General features: G+C 43.8%; 1 protein-coding gene and 1 pseudogene across 1 annotated transcript in view; one reads left to right on the top strand and one right to left on the bottom strand.

Moving 5' to 3' along the window:
- Positions 1-12742, bottom strand: part of LOC124803242 — a 303143-nt gene extending 290401 nt beyond the window's left edge. The window contains exon 1 of the mRNA XM_047264424.1: positions 12544-12742. Within this exon, the coding sequence (XP_047120380.1) occupies positions 12544-12742 (199 nt within the window). The remainder of the gene's footprint in view (positions 1-12543) is intronic.
- On the top strand, positions 3766-3883 carry LOC124803906 (annotated as a pseudogene).
- Positions 12743-13137: the final 395 nt, after the last annotated feature.

Below are 13137 nucleotides of genomic sequence, written 5' to 3'. Positions count from 1 at the left end.
TAAAACAAGAAGAAGAAGACGTAATTTACGAGTCTGAATTGTTCCCGTCTCAATGTACGCTGACCCCTACTATCTTACGACTGCAGTATCAGTGAAGCACAGTTGGAATCAGTCAACTCAAATAAATAACTGGCGACAACAATTTGTTGGAGTATGAAATGTAACGATCACATAGTTCAGTCGTAGGCAATGCAAGTGGCAAACTTTAATTTACTGGTAGGATGCCGGAAAAATAAAATCAGACTGCAAAGGAGATTGGTTACAAAAGACTTGTATGGCCCAGCCTAGGATACTGCTGATGTGAGACTCGTGCCAAATACTAGTAACAGAAGGTTTTCGACGTATCCGAAGAAAGGCAACAGGAAAAGTCACAGGTTCGTCTGATTCACGGGAGAGTACCTCGGAAATGTTGGAAAACCCGAATTCTCAGATACTTGAAGACAGACGCTAAATTTATCAAAAAAAAAGGGTGCTTAAAAATGTTCAAGGACCGATGTTAAGTCTCCACTATATCGGTCTTCAAGCTTCAAGGAACAACGAAGACAAGATTAGACTAATTACAGCCCTTACAGAAGAATTTCAGCAGGCTTTTTTCCCCGCGCTCCAAATGCGCACAGAATGGAAAAATGATCTGGAATGGGAAGAATCCTTGCCATGCACGTTCCCATAGGCATCTGTAACGGGGCTGGAGTGAGCAGGGGGTAGTGGGGGAGGGGGCAGAGGGGAGAGGAGAGGGAGAACTTGCTCCTCCTGATATCTGTGGCAGACTTTTGTTAGTTTCAAAATTCTCATGTGTTTCTACGTGGAAATAATTTTCCCAGAGTGTGCTCAGCCTCGTGCATGGGTTAAGACAGTCGATTTAGTAAATATTGCATTGTTTGGTTGTCAGGCTGTCTGCGAGAAACTGTACCGTTTTCTTATAGTGGCAGCGGCCTTGGCGTTGTTTTGCAATATTGCAATACTGTACAGCCTTTAATGAGCTACAGAAAGGGATAATTGCAGCGCCTAGCAGAGCACAAACATGGCTGAATTATACTTCCCCGCCACCCGTCCTTAATTCACTGACGTACAGACCCTTAACTTGCACAAAATTTATTCTCAATAGTAAATTTGCATTTGACCAGTCAAGGCTTGCTAACACTTCATTCAAATCCACACGTTAGAGCAATTGTAGCAGAATGTGAGGAACACTGTCATCCTATATTGTGGGTGTATTCACCTACGATTCATCTGCGGGCCTAAATATGGTAAAAATACAAATATCTGCAAACACTTAGAAGAAAAAACGGTGGATTATCAAGATCTTAAACTATATGGCTCTTAAACTATTTCGTGTGCAGCCCTGCACGACATCTACATGTACATAGATACTCCGCAAGCCACCGTAGCGTGCGTGGTGCAGGGAACCCTATACCACCACTAGTCATTTTCTATCCTGTTCCACTCGCAAATAGAGCGAGAGAAAATCTATATGCCTCCGCATGAGCCCTAATTTCTCGTATCGTATCTTGGTGGTCTGTAGGTGCAATGTATGATGGCCGCTGCAGAACAGTTCGGCAGTTAGCTTCAAATGTTGGTTCTCCAAAATTTTCGAAATAGTGTTTCTCCAAAAGAACATCACCATCCCTCCATGGATTCCCATTTGAGTTCCCGAAGCATTTCCGTAGCACTCACGTGTTATTCGAACCAGCCGGTAACAAAATCTGGCAGTCCGCCTCTGAACTGCTTCGATGTGTTCCTTCAATCCGACCTGGTACGGTTCCGAAACAATCGAGCAGTACTCAAGAAAAGGTAGCACCAGCGTCCTATGTGCGGTCTCCTTTACAAGTGAATCACAGTTTCCTAAAATTCTCCCAATAAACAGAAGTCGACCATTCGCCTTTCCTACCACAGTTCTGAAATGCTCGTTCCGTTTCATGCAGCTTTGCAACGCTACGCACAGATATTTAAACGACTTGATTGTCTCAAGCAAGATGCTACCTACACTCTATCCGAACATTACTTGTTTATTCTTTCTACTCATCTGCATTAACTTACATTTTTCCACATTTAGAGACTACCTACCATTCATCACACCGACTGGAAGTTTTGTTTAAGTTATCGAAATGTAGAGCTATGAGTTCCGTAGTCCAATTGCCGTGTCCACATAATCACGTACCCAACCAGGGAGACGAAGATCGATTTGATTGAGTCCTAGGATGTTGAAAGTTAGTTCTCCTGACAGACCACTGTTTTGGGTTTCACGCATATTCTTCCCAATGCATTCTTTCTCACTGGACTTTGATGAACTCACAGCTTGGTAGTGAATTAGCTTTATTTTTATTATTGCCCATGGCTATTGTGATACTTTCCAAACCAGTAAAACAATGGGCATATTCTGAAAACTTTGCAGTGAAGAATGTAGTTTCTGTCCAGCTTACGTTTGGTGGTAGGAGCAGAGCGATACCTCTCTCCATTCCCGGGTAAGTAAGGAATATACTCTGACATTTGGCTCCACGAGCTAGGACGCGCAGCACTCAATGTTATGACCGCGCCCTACGCTGATTTGAGGCTCGTGTTTCTCTTTCGCATGTGGTACATGAAATCAGTTACAATCACATTTAAGTTACAATTGCATTAAGAGTTATTTTCACTTTAAAACTAGAAACAGTCGCAGATCCAGCGCCAGAGTTAGCTATATACCGTATATTTATTGCTTCTTGATTGCACCAACAGTTTCATTCACGAAACATTCAGTAACTATTTTCATTCACGTATTATCGAAGAAATGGCGTGTATTCCAGAGAGCAATCTGTGAGAAATGGGATTCTGCTACTGATGTAACCAAAGTGTTCTGTGTTCTGGATGTTTTATGCTTACCTATTTGCTTACGTATTGTATGCTTGCATATTTGGGCATTCTTGATGTAGGCCGTGTGTATGAGGTAAACGCTATTTTCCATATTTTTGTATTAGTTATTACACGATTACTTATGCCATCTTTGAAACAATGGCGCAGTATTTTTACTTTCCTGGACGACGAACAACAATGAGTCTGTACAGTTACATCGTTGTGCTGCAGAAACGCTTTGGTTTTCCTGTGTTACTTATTGCAGGAATAGAAACGTTATTTTGAGAATGCACAGCAACACAGATCAAAACGCATAATGTTTACTGCAATACAAATCAGCACAAGCAGCAGCAGAAGACACGGAAAAATTTAACGCTATTCCTGTTGCTGTTAAGTTAAACATATATAGTCGCATTTTCGTCCTCAGTCAATTGGTTTTGCCAGGCAGACTTGCAAATCCACTTTTCACTTGGTGGTTGCCCACAGTAGCTCCGCTTTTCAGCTGGGATGTACAGTCAGACGCCAAGTAAGACTTTCTTCTTGGCAGTTTAACTGGCAGAATTTTATCACACAAGCTAGGGGAAACTGTGAAGTTATCTAGTCGCATATTTCCTTTCTCAGCACCTGTCGGCGTCTTTTCAACGGTTTCACTAATGTACAGTTACTGGATGTCATTACTTTTCCTACCCCTAGTACCTTTGTCAGATGAAACGTGTAGCCATACATACTTATTTTAAATGAGCCTCTGTGCAACCCGTGGTCTAGTCTGCTCAGATCCCTGAAATCCTTTGGTCCCATATTGCACAGAAGAAATCGTTTGTCTTTGCTGCTGATAATCCAATTTTCTGGGTGAAAGGACATTTTGTTCCTTTCCAGAATGGCAAAATTTCTATGCCCTGCAACGAGGAATTTCTGGTCTGACGCTGTCAAATATTTGCCAACGGCCTTGCCGCAGTGGTAACACCGGTTCCCGTCAGATCACCGAAGTTAAGCGCTGTCTGGCTGGGCTAGCACTTGGATAGGTGACCATCCGGTCTGCCGAGCGCTGTTGGTAAGCAGGTTGCACCCAGCCCTTGTGAGGTAAACTGAGGAGCTACCTGATTGAGAAGTAGCGGTTCCGGTTTCGGAAACTGACATACGGCCAGGAGAGCGGTGTTCCGACCACATGCCCCTCCATAGCCGCATCCAGTGACGCCTATGTTCTGAGGATGAGACGGCGGCCGGTCGGTACCGTTGAGCCTTCATGGCCTGTTCGGGAGGAGTTAAGTTTTTCTTCAGCTGTCAAATATTTACAGGTGACAAGATTTTGGAAAAGTGTTGTCATAGATTGAACAACCCTCACAAAATCAGTAATGTTTAGGCTTACGTTCAAACGAAAATCATACGAAAAATGGGAATTATTACCAGAACATGTCGGTGCCTTTCTCTGAATGCTGTCCTTCACTTTGTCTAGCGCAATATAGAAACACTTTTCAGGCATTCTGTAAAACTGCTGCAAACGATCAAGGAACATTTTCAGTTCTTTCATTCCGTCGAAAGTGCCATTTCCTTTTTCCTTTTTTCAACCATAAAGGATGTATCGAGTACCTTTTGCGCTACTCAGCCTTTACGAGTTACAAAAGATTCAATACATCAACGTCTTCGACTGATAAAGACGATATATTTTGATCTGTTCGCAGCGCGGCCGTTTCACATCTCCCAGGCAGCGCTACTTCAGTGTGAATTGCTCACGTCCCGTTCGCGCCAGGTACCTGACCAGCCGCCACCAGGCGTCCGCGCTACGCCATTTCTGTGTGCACTGGGCCTAAAATTTCCATACGGGATGTATCACGTGACCGCTTGGGGCGGAGGCAGAGAGGGACGCCGAGGGGTGTCTGAGGTGAAATTCTGTATACACTGTCGGTCACAATTTTTGTTGTTGTTGTTGCGGTCTTCAGTCCAAAGACTGGTTTGATGCAGCTCTCCATGCTACTCTATCCTGCGCAAGCCACTTCATCTCCGAGTCACTACCTACAGCCTGCTGAATCCGAATACTGTACTCATCTGTTGGTCTCCCTCTACGACTTTTACCCTCTACGCTTCCACCCAGTACTAAATTGGTGATCCCTTGATGCATCAAACTGTGTCCTACGAATTGATCTCTTCTTCTAGCCAAGTTGTGCCAAGAATTTCTCTTCTCTGCAGTTCCTTTATGTACCTCCTCATTAGTTACGTGATCCACCCATACAGTCTTCGGCATCCTTCTGTAGCACCACATTTCAAAAGCTTCTATAAGACTTCCTGCCACTTGAATCTACATTTTTCTCTTCTTCAGGAACGCCTTTCTTGTCATCGACCGTCTACGTTTTATATCCTCTCTACTTCCACGATCATCAGTTACTTTGCTGCACAAATACCAAAACTTTAAGTGGCTCATTTCCTAATCTAATTCCCTCAGCTTCACCTGATTTACACTACTGGCCATTAAAATTGTTACACCACGAAAATGACGTGCTACAGACTCGAAATTTAACCGACAGGAAGAAGATGTTGTGATATGCAGATGATTAGCTTTTCAGAGCATTCACACAAGGTTGGCACCGGTGGCGACACCTACAACGTGCTGACACGAGGAAAGTTTCCAACCGATTTCTCATACACAAACAGCAGTTGACGGCGTTGCCTGGTGAAACGTTGTTGTGATGCCTCGTGTAAGGAGGAGAAATGTGTACCATCACTTTTCAGACTTTGATAAAGGTCGGATTGTAGTCTATCGCGATTGAAGTTTATCGTATCGCGACATTGCTGCTCGCGTTGGTCGAGATCCAATGACTGTTAGCAGAATATGGAATCGGTGGGTTTAGGATACGGCCTCGTATCACTAGCAGTCGAGATGACAGGCATCTTATCCGCATGGCTGTAACGGATGGTGCAGCCACGTCTCGATCCGTGAGTCAACAGGTGGAGACGTTTGCAAAACAACAACCATCTGCACGAACAGTTCGACGACGTTTGCAGCAGCATGGACTATCACCTCGGAGACCATGGCTGCGGTTACCCTTGGCGCTGCATCACAGACAGGAGCGCCTGCGATGGTGTACTCAACGACGAACCTGGGTTCACGAATGGCAAAACGTCATTTTTTCGGATGAATCCAGGTTCTGTTTACAGCATCATGATGGTCGCATCCGTGTTTGGCGACATCGCGGTGAACGCACATTGGAAGCGTGTATTCGTCATCGCCATAGTGGCGTATCACTCGGCGTGATGGTATGGGGTGCCATTGGTTACACGTCTCGGTCACCTCTTATTCGCATTGACGGAACTTTGACCAGTGGACGTTAGATTTCAGATGTGTTACAACCCGTGGCTCTACCCTTAATTCGATCCCTGCGAAACATTTCAGCAGGATAATGAACGACCGCATGTTGCAGGTCCTGTACGAGCCTTTCTGGATACAGAAAATGTTCGACTGCTGCCATGGCCAGCACATTCTCCAGATCTCTCACCAATTGAACACGTCTGGTCAATGGTGGCATAGCAACTGGCTCGTCACAATACGCCAGTCACTACTCTTGATGAACTGTGCTATCGTGTTGAAGCCGAATGGGCAGCTGTACCTGTACACGCCATCCAAGCTCTGTTTGACTCAATGCACAGGCGTATCAAGGCCGTTATTACGGCCAGAGGTGGTTGTTCTGGGTACTGATTTCTCAGGATCTATGCACCCAAATTGCGTGAAAATGTAATCACATGTCAGTTATAGTATAATATGTTTGTCCAAAGGATACCCGTTTATCATCTTCATTTCTTCATGGTGTAGCAATTTTAATGACCAGTAGTGTAATTCGACTAGATTCCATTATCCTCGTTTTCGTTTTGCTTTTATTGATGTTTATTTCATATAGCGGTGAAGAATATCATGCAACCGGCCCTGAGCACAGGAGAGCATGTTTATCTGAGTGAACAGTGCAGGAAGTAACGCTCTGTGACAACGATGCAGCAACATACAGGTGGTAGCTGGCACTGAGCGCCAGCGCCACTTCTGTTCAGAGTTCTCTTGTGTGAATTTTCGCTGTCTGTTGTCTTGTACTGGCACGCTCTTGTTTTAGAGTCAGTTCCCTAGTTGCAAATATTCGTATGAAAGTTGCTCTGTTCACATTTGTTCAGTGACACGTGATACGGAACTGTGTGACGAAAAGGTGTTAACAGAAGTAAGAAGTCTAGTTGTATCTCAGAGCTTCTGCTGTTGAACAACTGACGAGCGCTCAAAACTCAAGTGATACACATTACAAATCATCTTTCTGTAACACCCTCTGAGCGTAACCTATGTATCAGGGAGGAGAAGATTGCGTCACGTCCAAGGATAGAGTACTGAATGCTCATCCTCCAAACGATTCATAGGAGCATTTTTACCAGGTTATCAGCTAGGGCAGTACGGAAAAATCAGGAAGCGTACATGCACCGACAAGAAGTAGTCTTGTACAAGAGAAATGTGTTAGTGCTGATCTTTGATACGACTGGTTGATAGATCATCTAGAGCTTGTTTCACAAGTGTGTGCTTCAAATGGAACCAAAAACGTGGGAAATATCTGAAGGCAGTTGCAGAAGTAAGATGTCAAAATCCACGTGACGCAACAAAACGTGAAAATGTGGGCAGAACAAACGAGAAAAAATGGAGTGCTTCTTTAAAGGCCTCCATTGAAGGGAAGGGTCTCTTCATTCCTTGAAGAACAGTTATGCAACAGGTATTGAAGGGAAATGGGAACGTTTCAGACCTGGCATTAGCTTCAGTACAGATAATGGGAAGAAGAAGAGACGGGATACATATCACGATATCTACTAATTGATATCTATTACTAACGTGTAGATACGATTAGAGTGGTGTAGAGCACGAAGAAATACAAGGTTCTTCACATTCGTACAGGAGGGAATGCTGGTCAAAAGCAGGAAGAGAACGTCCTACAAACACATGTTTGGAAGCAAATTCTTGTTCAGAGGTGGGCCATTTTACTTGTGTTGTAAAAGGCCAGCACGCATATATATCAGATGGCTTACTATTGTCGTCAAATATTGGCTTCCTGTTGCTTGTTTTTGCCTCCGCACTTAGGTCTCTGTGTCATGCTAATGTTAGACATAGCACGTACAACTGTGTCCGTAAGCGTCGTTTCGAGGGTGTGCTGGCGTCATAACAAGATTAGTGATTTTGGTGATTCCCTGGAGTGCTAACGACATAAACAGCGAAACGGGGCCCGGTTGTTTCACTCTGGAAATGGCAGAAATACAACTGGTGAGGTTTCTGCACGAATTGGAGCTCCCGGTTCTCTACACCTGAAACGAACATGAGTAATGGACTGGTCGAGGATGTCCACTAATATGACTTCCCCGTTCACCTGACCTTAGTCCCCGCGTCTTTGGATATAAGGACATTTTAAGACACTGGTATGCTCCCACACCCACTGACAGATGCATACGTTACTGAAGCGTGTGGTCTATGCATTTCCAACTCCGAGGCAACTGGATGTGTATACATGAGTTCTTCTAACCATAGCTGAGGGCTGAAGAATGAGAGAGATTAAAAAGTAGCACTTCTAGTAGTGTCAACAGATAGATGAATGCCACTAGACTTCTTAGCAGACATATGTTTGTAGGCTATTTAAAAAAAATGGTTCAAATGGCTCTGAGCGCTATGGCACTTAACATCTATGGTCATCAGTCCCCTAGAACTTAGAACTACTTAAACGTAACTAACCAAAGGACATCATACAACACCCAGTCATCACGAGGCAGAGAAAATCCCTGACCCCGCCGGGAAGGCTATTTTTAATATACGACACTTTTTTTAAACAGAGTGTATACAGTTTTATTACACCAGCCAAAACCTTATAACCCGGTAATTCTAAACTTCAGTTTGAGTGTCATAGGAACTAATATGCTCAACGACTGTTAAAATGGCCAGACCCATATGTATTTTATTGCACAGCAACGGGTCGCATATAAATTTGTGTTTTATTGCAGAGCTAGCTAGATTTCAGCTATGGTATTGTATTAGATTAGATTATGGGCATCGTAACTGCTAAAAGAGTAAGAAACATAGGGATCAGACATTTGAACGGGTACAGCAGGATGCATTTTAGCAGCTGCACAGCTAAAGTGTGATAAGGCAAGACAAACATACCGTTTACTAGCGAGTCATGCAGACCCAGAAAGCTTAACGTACATGTTGCTAAAACGACTTGTACGTGCCCTTAGCCGTGTTCACACAGGGTGCTGTTTACACCCACACAGCAAGCAGCAACGTTCGTCATACATAGCATATCAAGTGCCCCATACACTAATTGTCAGTTCGTTATAAATTACAATACACATCGAATCCAAATAAATATGATATATAATTACAAATTTTCTCTGAAATATTGTAGAAATGATGTGTAGGTAATATAGAGCTGTCAACTTAATGAAAAGTGCGAACTGAGATTTCAAAAACAGGTCTCACATCGTATTTTTTTTTAAAAAAATACCTTATTGCACATATCAGAACACTGCATATTAATACCATTCGCAATTTACTTACTGCGTAATAGTGCCACAGTGTGAGAGACGAAATGACATGTGCCAGAGCACATAAGAAAAGGCTAGTTTACAACTTCTTAAAAAAAGCGATAGGATGAAGTTGTCATTTAGAACTTACAAACTGCCATTTATTAGCATGATAATATATGTTGAACGGACTTCTTCTCTGTAAGCCAGAGACAAAATTGCCGGTAGTACTGGTTCAGTGAGTGGAACAAACAGCACTGATGCACTCGCTCAATTTCTGCTGGCAGATTTGTTTCCACGCTGATAGTCTTGTCAGCTGTTATTTTATACCAACAGAAGGCCTCGGTTTTTCCATCTGCGGTAGACCGCAGAATTTATAACCTCAGGCATCAATTGTTGACAACGTCAATCAAATGAAGGGATGTATGTTCTCCTCCTGCTGCATCCCTCACCCCTCGAAGGCCACTCACTCCATCCGTGTGTGTGTGGCGTACACACTATTCTCGTACCAATGCCACAGCAGATCATTCGTTTCGTACAGAATTGTTCACTTGTTATTCACTCCAGCCAGCTGATTTAATAATAATAATATGGCATTAGAAAGACATTTACAAGTCAGGTGTCGTTTTGTGAAGTATGAGATTCCCTTTAACAAATAGTTATATTTTTTTCCACCGAAAAAGTTTTCTACAGGGAGCAGTATCATTTTACGGCTAAAACACGAACAGGCTTAAGCGTTTTCGACGCAGACGCAACAGTTGGCAGATGATAATTAGCAATTAGGACCGGCCGCGTGGTGCAACGTGCTGCCATTGGTCGGTCTTCCACGCCGTTACAGAATTCAACCGCATCGCAGAAATAAGCTTTTTTTTCCAGCTGTATGGTAAGATCAGAAGTCTATAAAAATCATAACGAGAGACCATAATAACTGTTTGGTCCTTCTTTTTACTTACGGCATATCATATTACTGATCGCCGGCGACGAGAGGATTATTTTCCAGTTCTTCAGCGACAGCAGTAGCTATTATTTACCACACAACGTCAGATGCTGTAGCTACTAGCAGCGTTTTAAAGTTATTTCCGCTCGGTGGCAAAATCCCAGTATTTTGATGATTATGGCTCTGAGCACTATGGGACTTAACATCTGTGGTCAGCAGTCCCCTAGAACTAAGAACTACTTAAACCTAACTAACCTAAGGACATCACACACATCCATGCCCGAGGCAGGATTCGAACCTGCGACCGTTGCAGTCGCGCGGTTCCGGACAGAGCGCCTAGAACCGCTAGACCACCGCGGCCGGCCATTTTGATGATTAAATGACCGTTGTCCTCGTATGGTGCTTTTCAGTCTGAATGCTGTAATTAAATACTGTATGTTTCAAAGTCGTGAGTTCAACTCGTGTGTCAAGTAAAGGCAAGTTTTTAGCAGAACTGTGTGCTGTATATTATTAACTGGGATACTATGTAACTGTTGTACAATCTCTAGCAATACCCATAAATATTCAGTCGATACGGACTCTAGTTGACAGAAACTCTAAGTTCATATAGAACTACAAGCGTTTATGATGATGGATAGCTGTATGCGCTGTATGTCTTTAATAAGTGCTTCACTTTAGGAAAACTTGGGAACCAGACATCAGAATTTTGTATTTTTACTTTAATTCTTGTACGTATAACGTTCACAAGAGCGCATGTACTTTTTACTGGTGGCTGGTTGGTCAGTGTTTTGGTATGACAATAGTACGACATTTGTAGAACCCTAAAGCAACGAAATGAATTCTCTAATTCCAAAGAGATGTACACTGCTCTGAAACCTGTATGCAAACAAACCATTCAGTAAAAGCCTAGAAGATACTTAATGACGGTTCATTAACGTAATAGCACGCAACTGTCACATTTGACATTACGGATGACATATGTATCACGTTATTGTGTTCTTTCTCCATCTATAGAAGATGAATTTTATCCTCACTATGGAAACATGAACTGGCTTTTAGGCCCTGTCTATTTTCTGTCAGAGTGTTCGGCACGTTTCCTGAAACCTCATGACCTTCTACCATAAAACGTAATTGTTTAGTAACTTTCTTAGTGATAAGTAACTTAGTAATAATATCCACCACAATCCAACGTTATTTTAAATAGAAAACTGTGAGTAATATCGTGTGGATACTCTTTCTCACGAACATCGTTGTTGACATTCACCGCAAGTTGAAACGTGGATGAAGTTATAAGGAAGTTAAATTCCTTACGTTCATCCCGCCAGTACACCACAAAACACGTTTGAAACAGGCTAAGCCTGGTACAACCTGAACGATTCGAAACAAGATAGTCATGAGGTACTATGTCTTCGATTAAATGCACTGTTATGGTTTATAAAGTCTAGGCACGACACAGTAGCAGAATCACAAGGAGCAACAACGTCGAACCTTAAGTCTTCCATATTAGATTGCGAATTGCGAACTGCCACTGTTTATAATGTAAAACACAAACGAAAACAAATACATGTGTCACTAACTTTTATTTTATTTTACGATACGTTTCGAGGGTGTACACTCCTGATCTTTATGGTAGACCAGTGAACCACACTAGATTTTTTTTGGGTTGCCACTTGTTATCATATTATGGCACTGGGTTCATATTATTAACAATGCCAGAACTACTTAAAAGGTATTCCACCGGAAAGAACAGAGGGTGGTCTACGACTTTTGCGTGACCTCCAGACTGTTCGTGATTTTGTTTCATGGTTTTCTGCCTTATATTTACGACGATCCACATCCTAAATTTTATTGGAAAATCTATTAAGTATCTTTCGTATTGTAAATAATCTATTACTTCGGTGCAATAATACTATAATGAGTGATACGCGGTAACTTATTTGTTGCGAAATGATGGTTAGAGAGACAATTTACTACAGATGAGAAGAGAAGTAATAATTTAATGCACTGTCCCACCGAAGGTAGTGGATGTGAACCCTCTAAACGTGTCATGAATGAAAATAAAAGTTGTTTTAATGTTTCTGTTCTAACAACATCGAAGCGTAAAAAGAAGACGTAGTTTCAGGTTTGCTGACAGAGAATTCGCAGTGCGACGTGCTTGGCCACGACTGGAGACTTGGATGGGAGCTGTGAGTCTACTACGCAGACGCACTCTCTGGAACAACAACAACAACAACAACACAGTGCGTCGCCGTACTCACGTGCAGAGGGGGACGCGATTCCCGACAGCAGCCTCTGGGCGGGCACGTAGCAGTCTGGCAGAGGACGCGGCGATTTCGCACGTGGCAGAGGACACACAAACAACGGCGGCAGCGGCAGGTAGAGTGACAGACAGACAGACGAGAGCGAAAGCACAGCACAGGTTGTGTCGCCAGCTCGGAAGACGCGGTGCGACTGCATACAGGGCCGGCCGCTGCGCCGCGCCGCGCCGAAACGTGTCCCCCCTCCCCACCCCTCGCCCCCCCCTTCCACCCACTGACCCACCTACTCCTACTCCTGCTCCTGCTCCTACTCCTACTCCTCCTCCTGCTACAACTCGTGCCACCCCCACCACCGCGCCACCTTTCCCCTCGTGCTTCCCGGTCGGCGCAGAAGTCAAGGAGCAAGGCCGCAGGGCCCGCGCGGCCTGCTCGGGCACAGGGGTCGGGCAGAACGGGCCGTGGCCGCCGTCTATCCGTCTATGTAAGATGGCGTGCGGAACTCCACGTCCGGAGCAGTTCCCACACCTATCCATACAGATAGCGTCGGATGAGGGCGCCGTTACGACTTAGCCGTCATTTGGTACCTCGGCACGT

Source organism: Schistocerca piceifrons, chromosome 6 (genome assembly GCF_021461385.2).
Source record: "Schistocerca piceifrons isolate TAMUIC-IGC-003096 chromosome 6, iqSchPice1.1, whole genome shotgun sequence".
NCBI classification, from domain to species: Eukaryota; Metazoa; Arthropoda; class Insecta; order Orthoptera; family Acrididae; genus Schistocerca; species Schistocerca piceifrons.
Note: the sequence above shows the minus strand (reverse complement) of the source record. Positions and strands in the feature narration are given on the sequence as shown.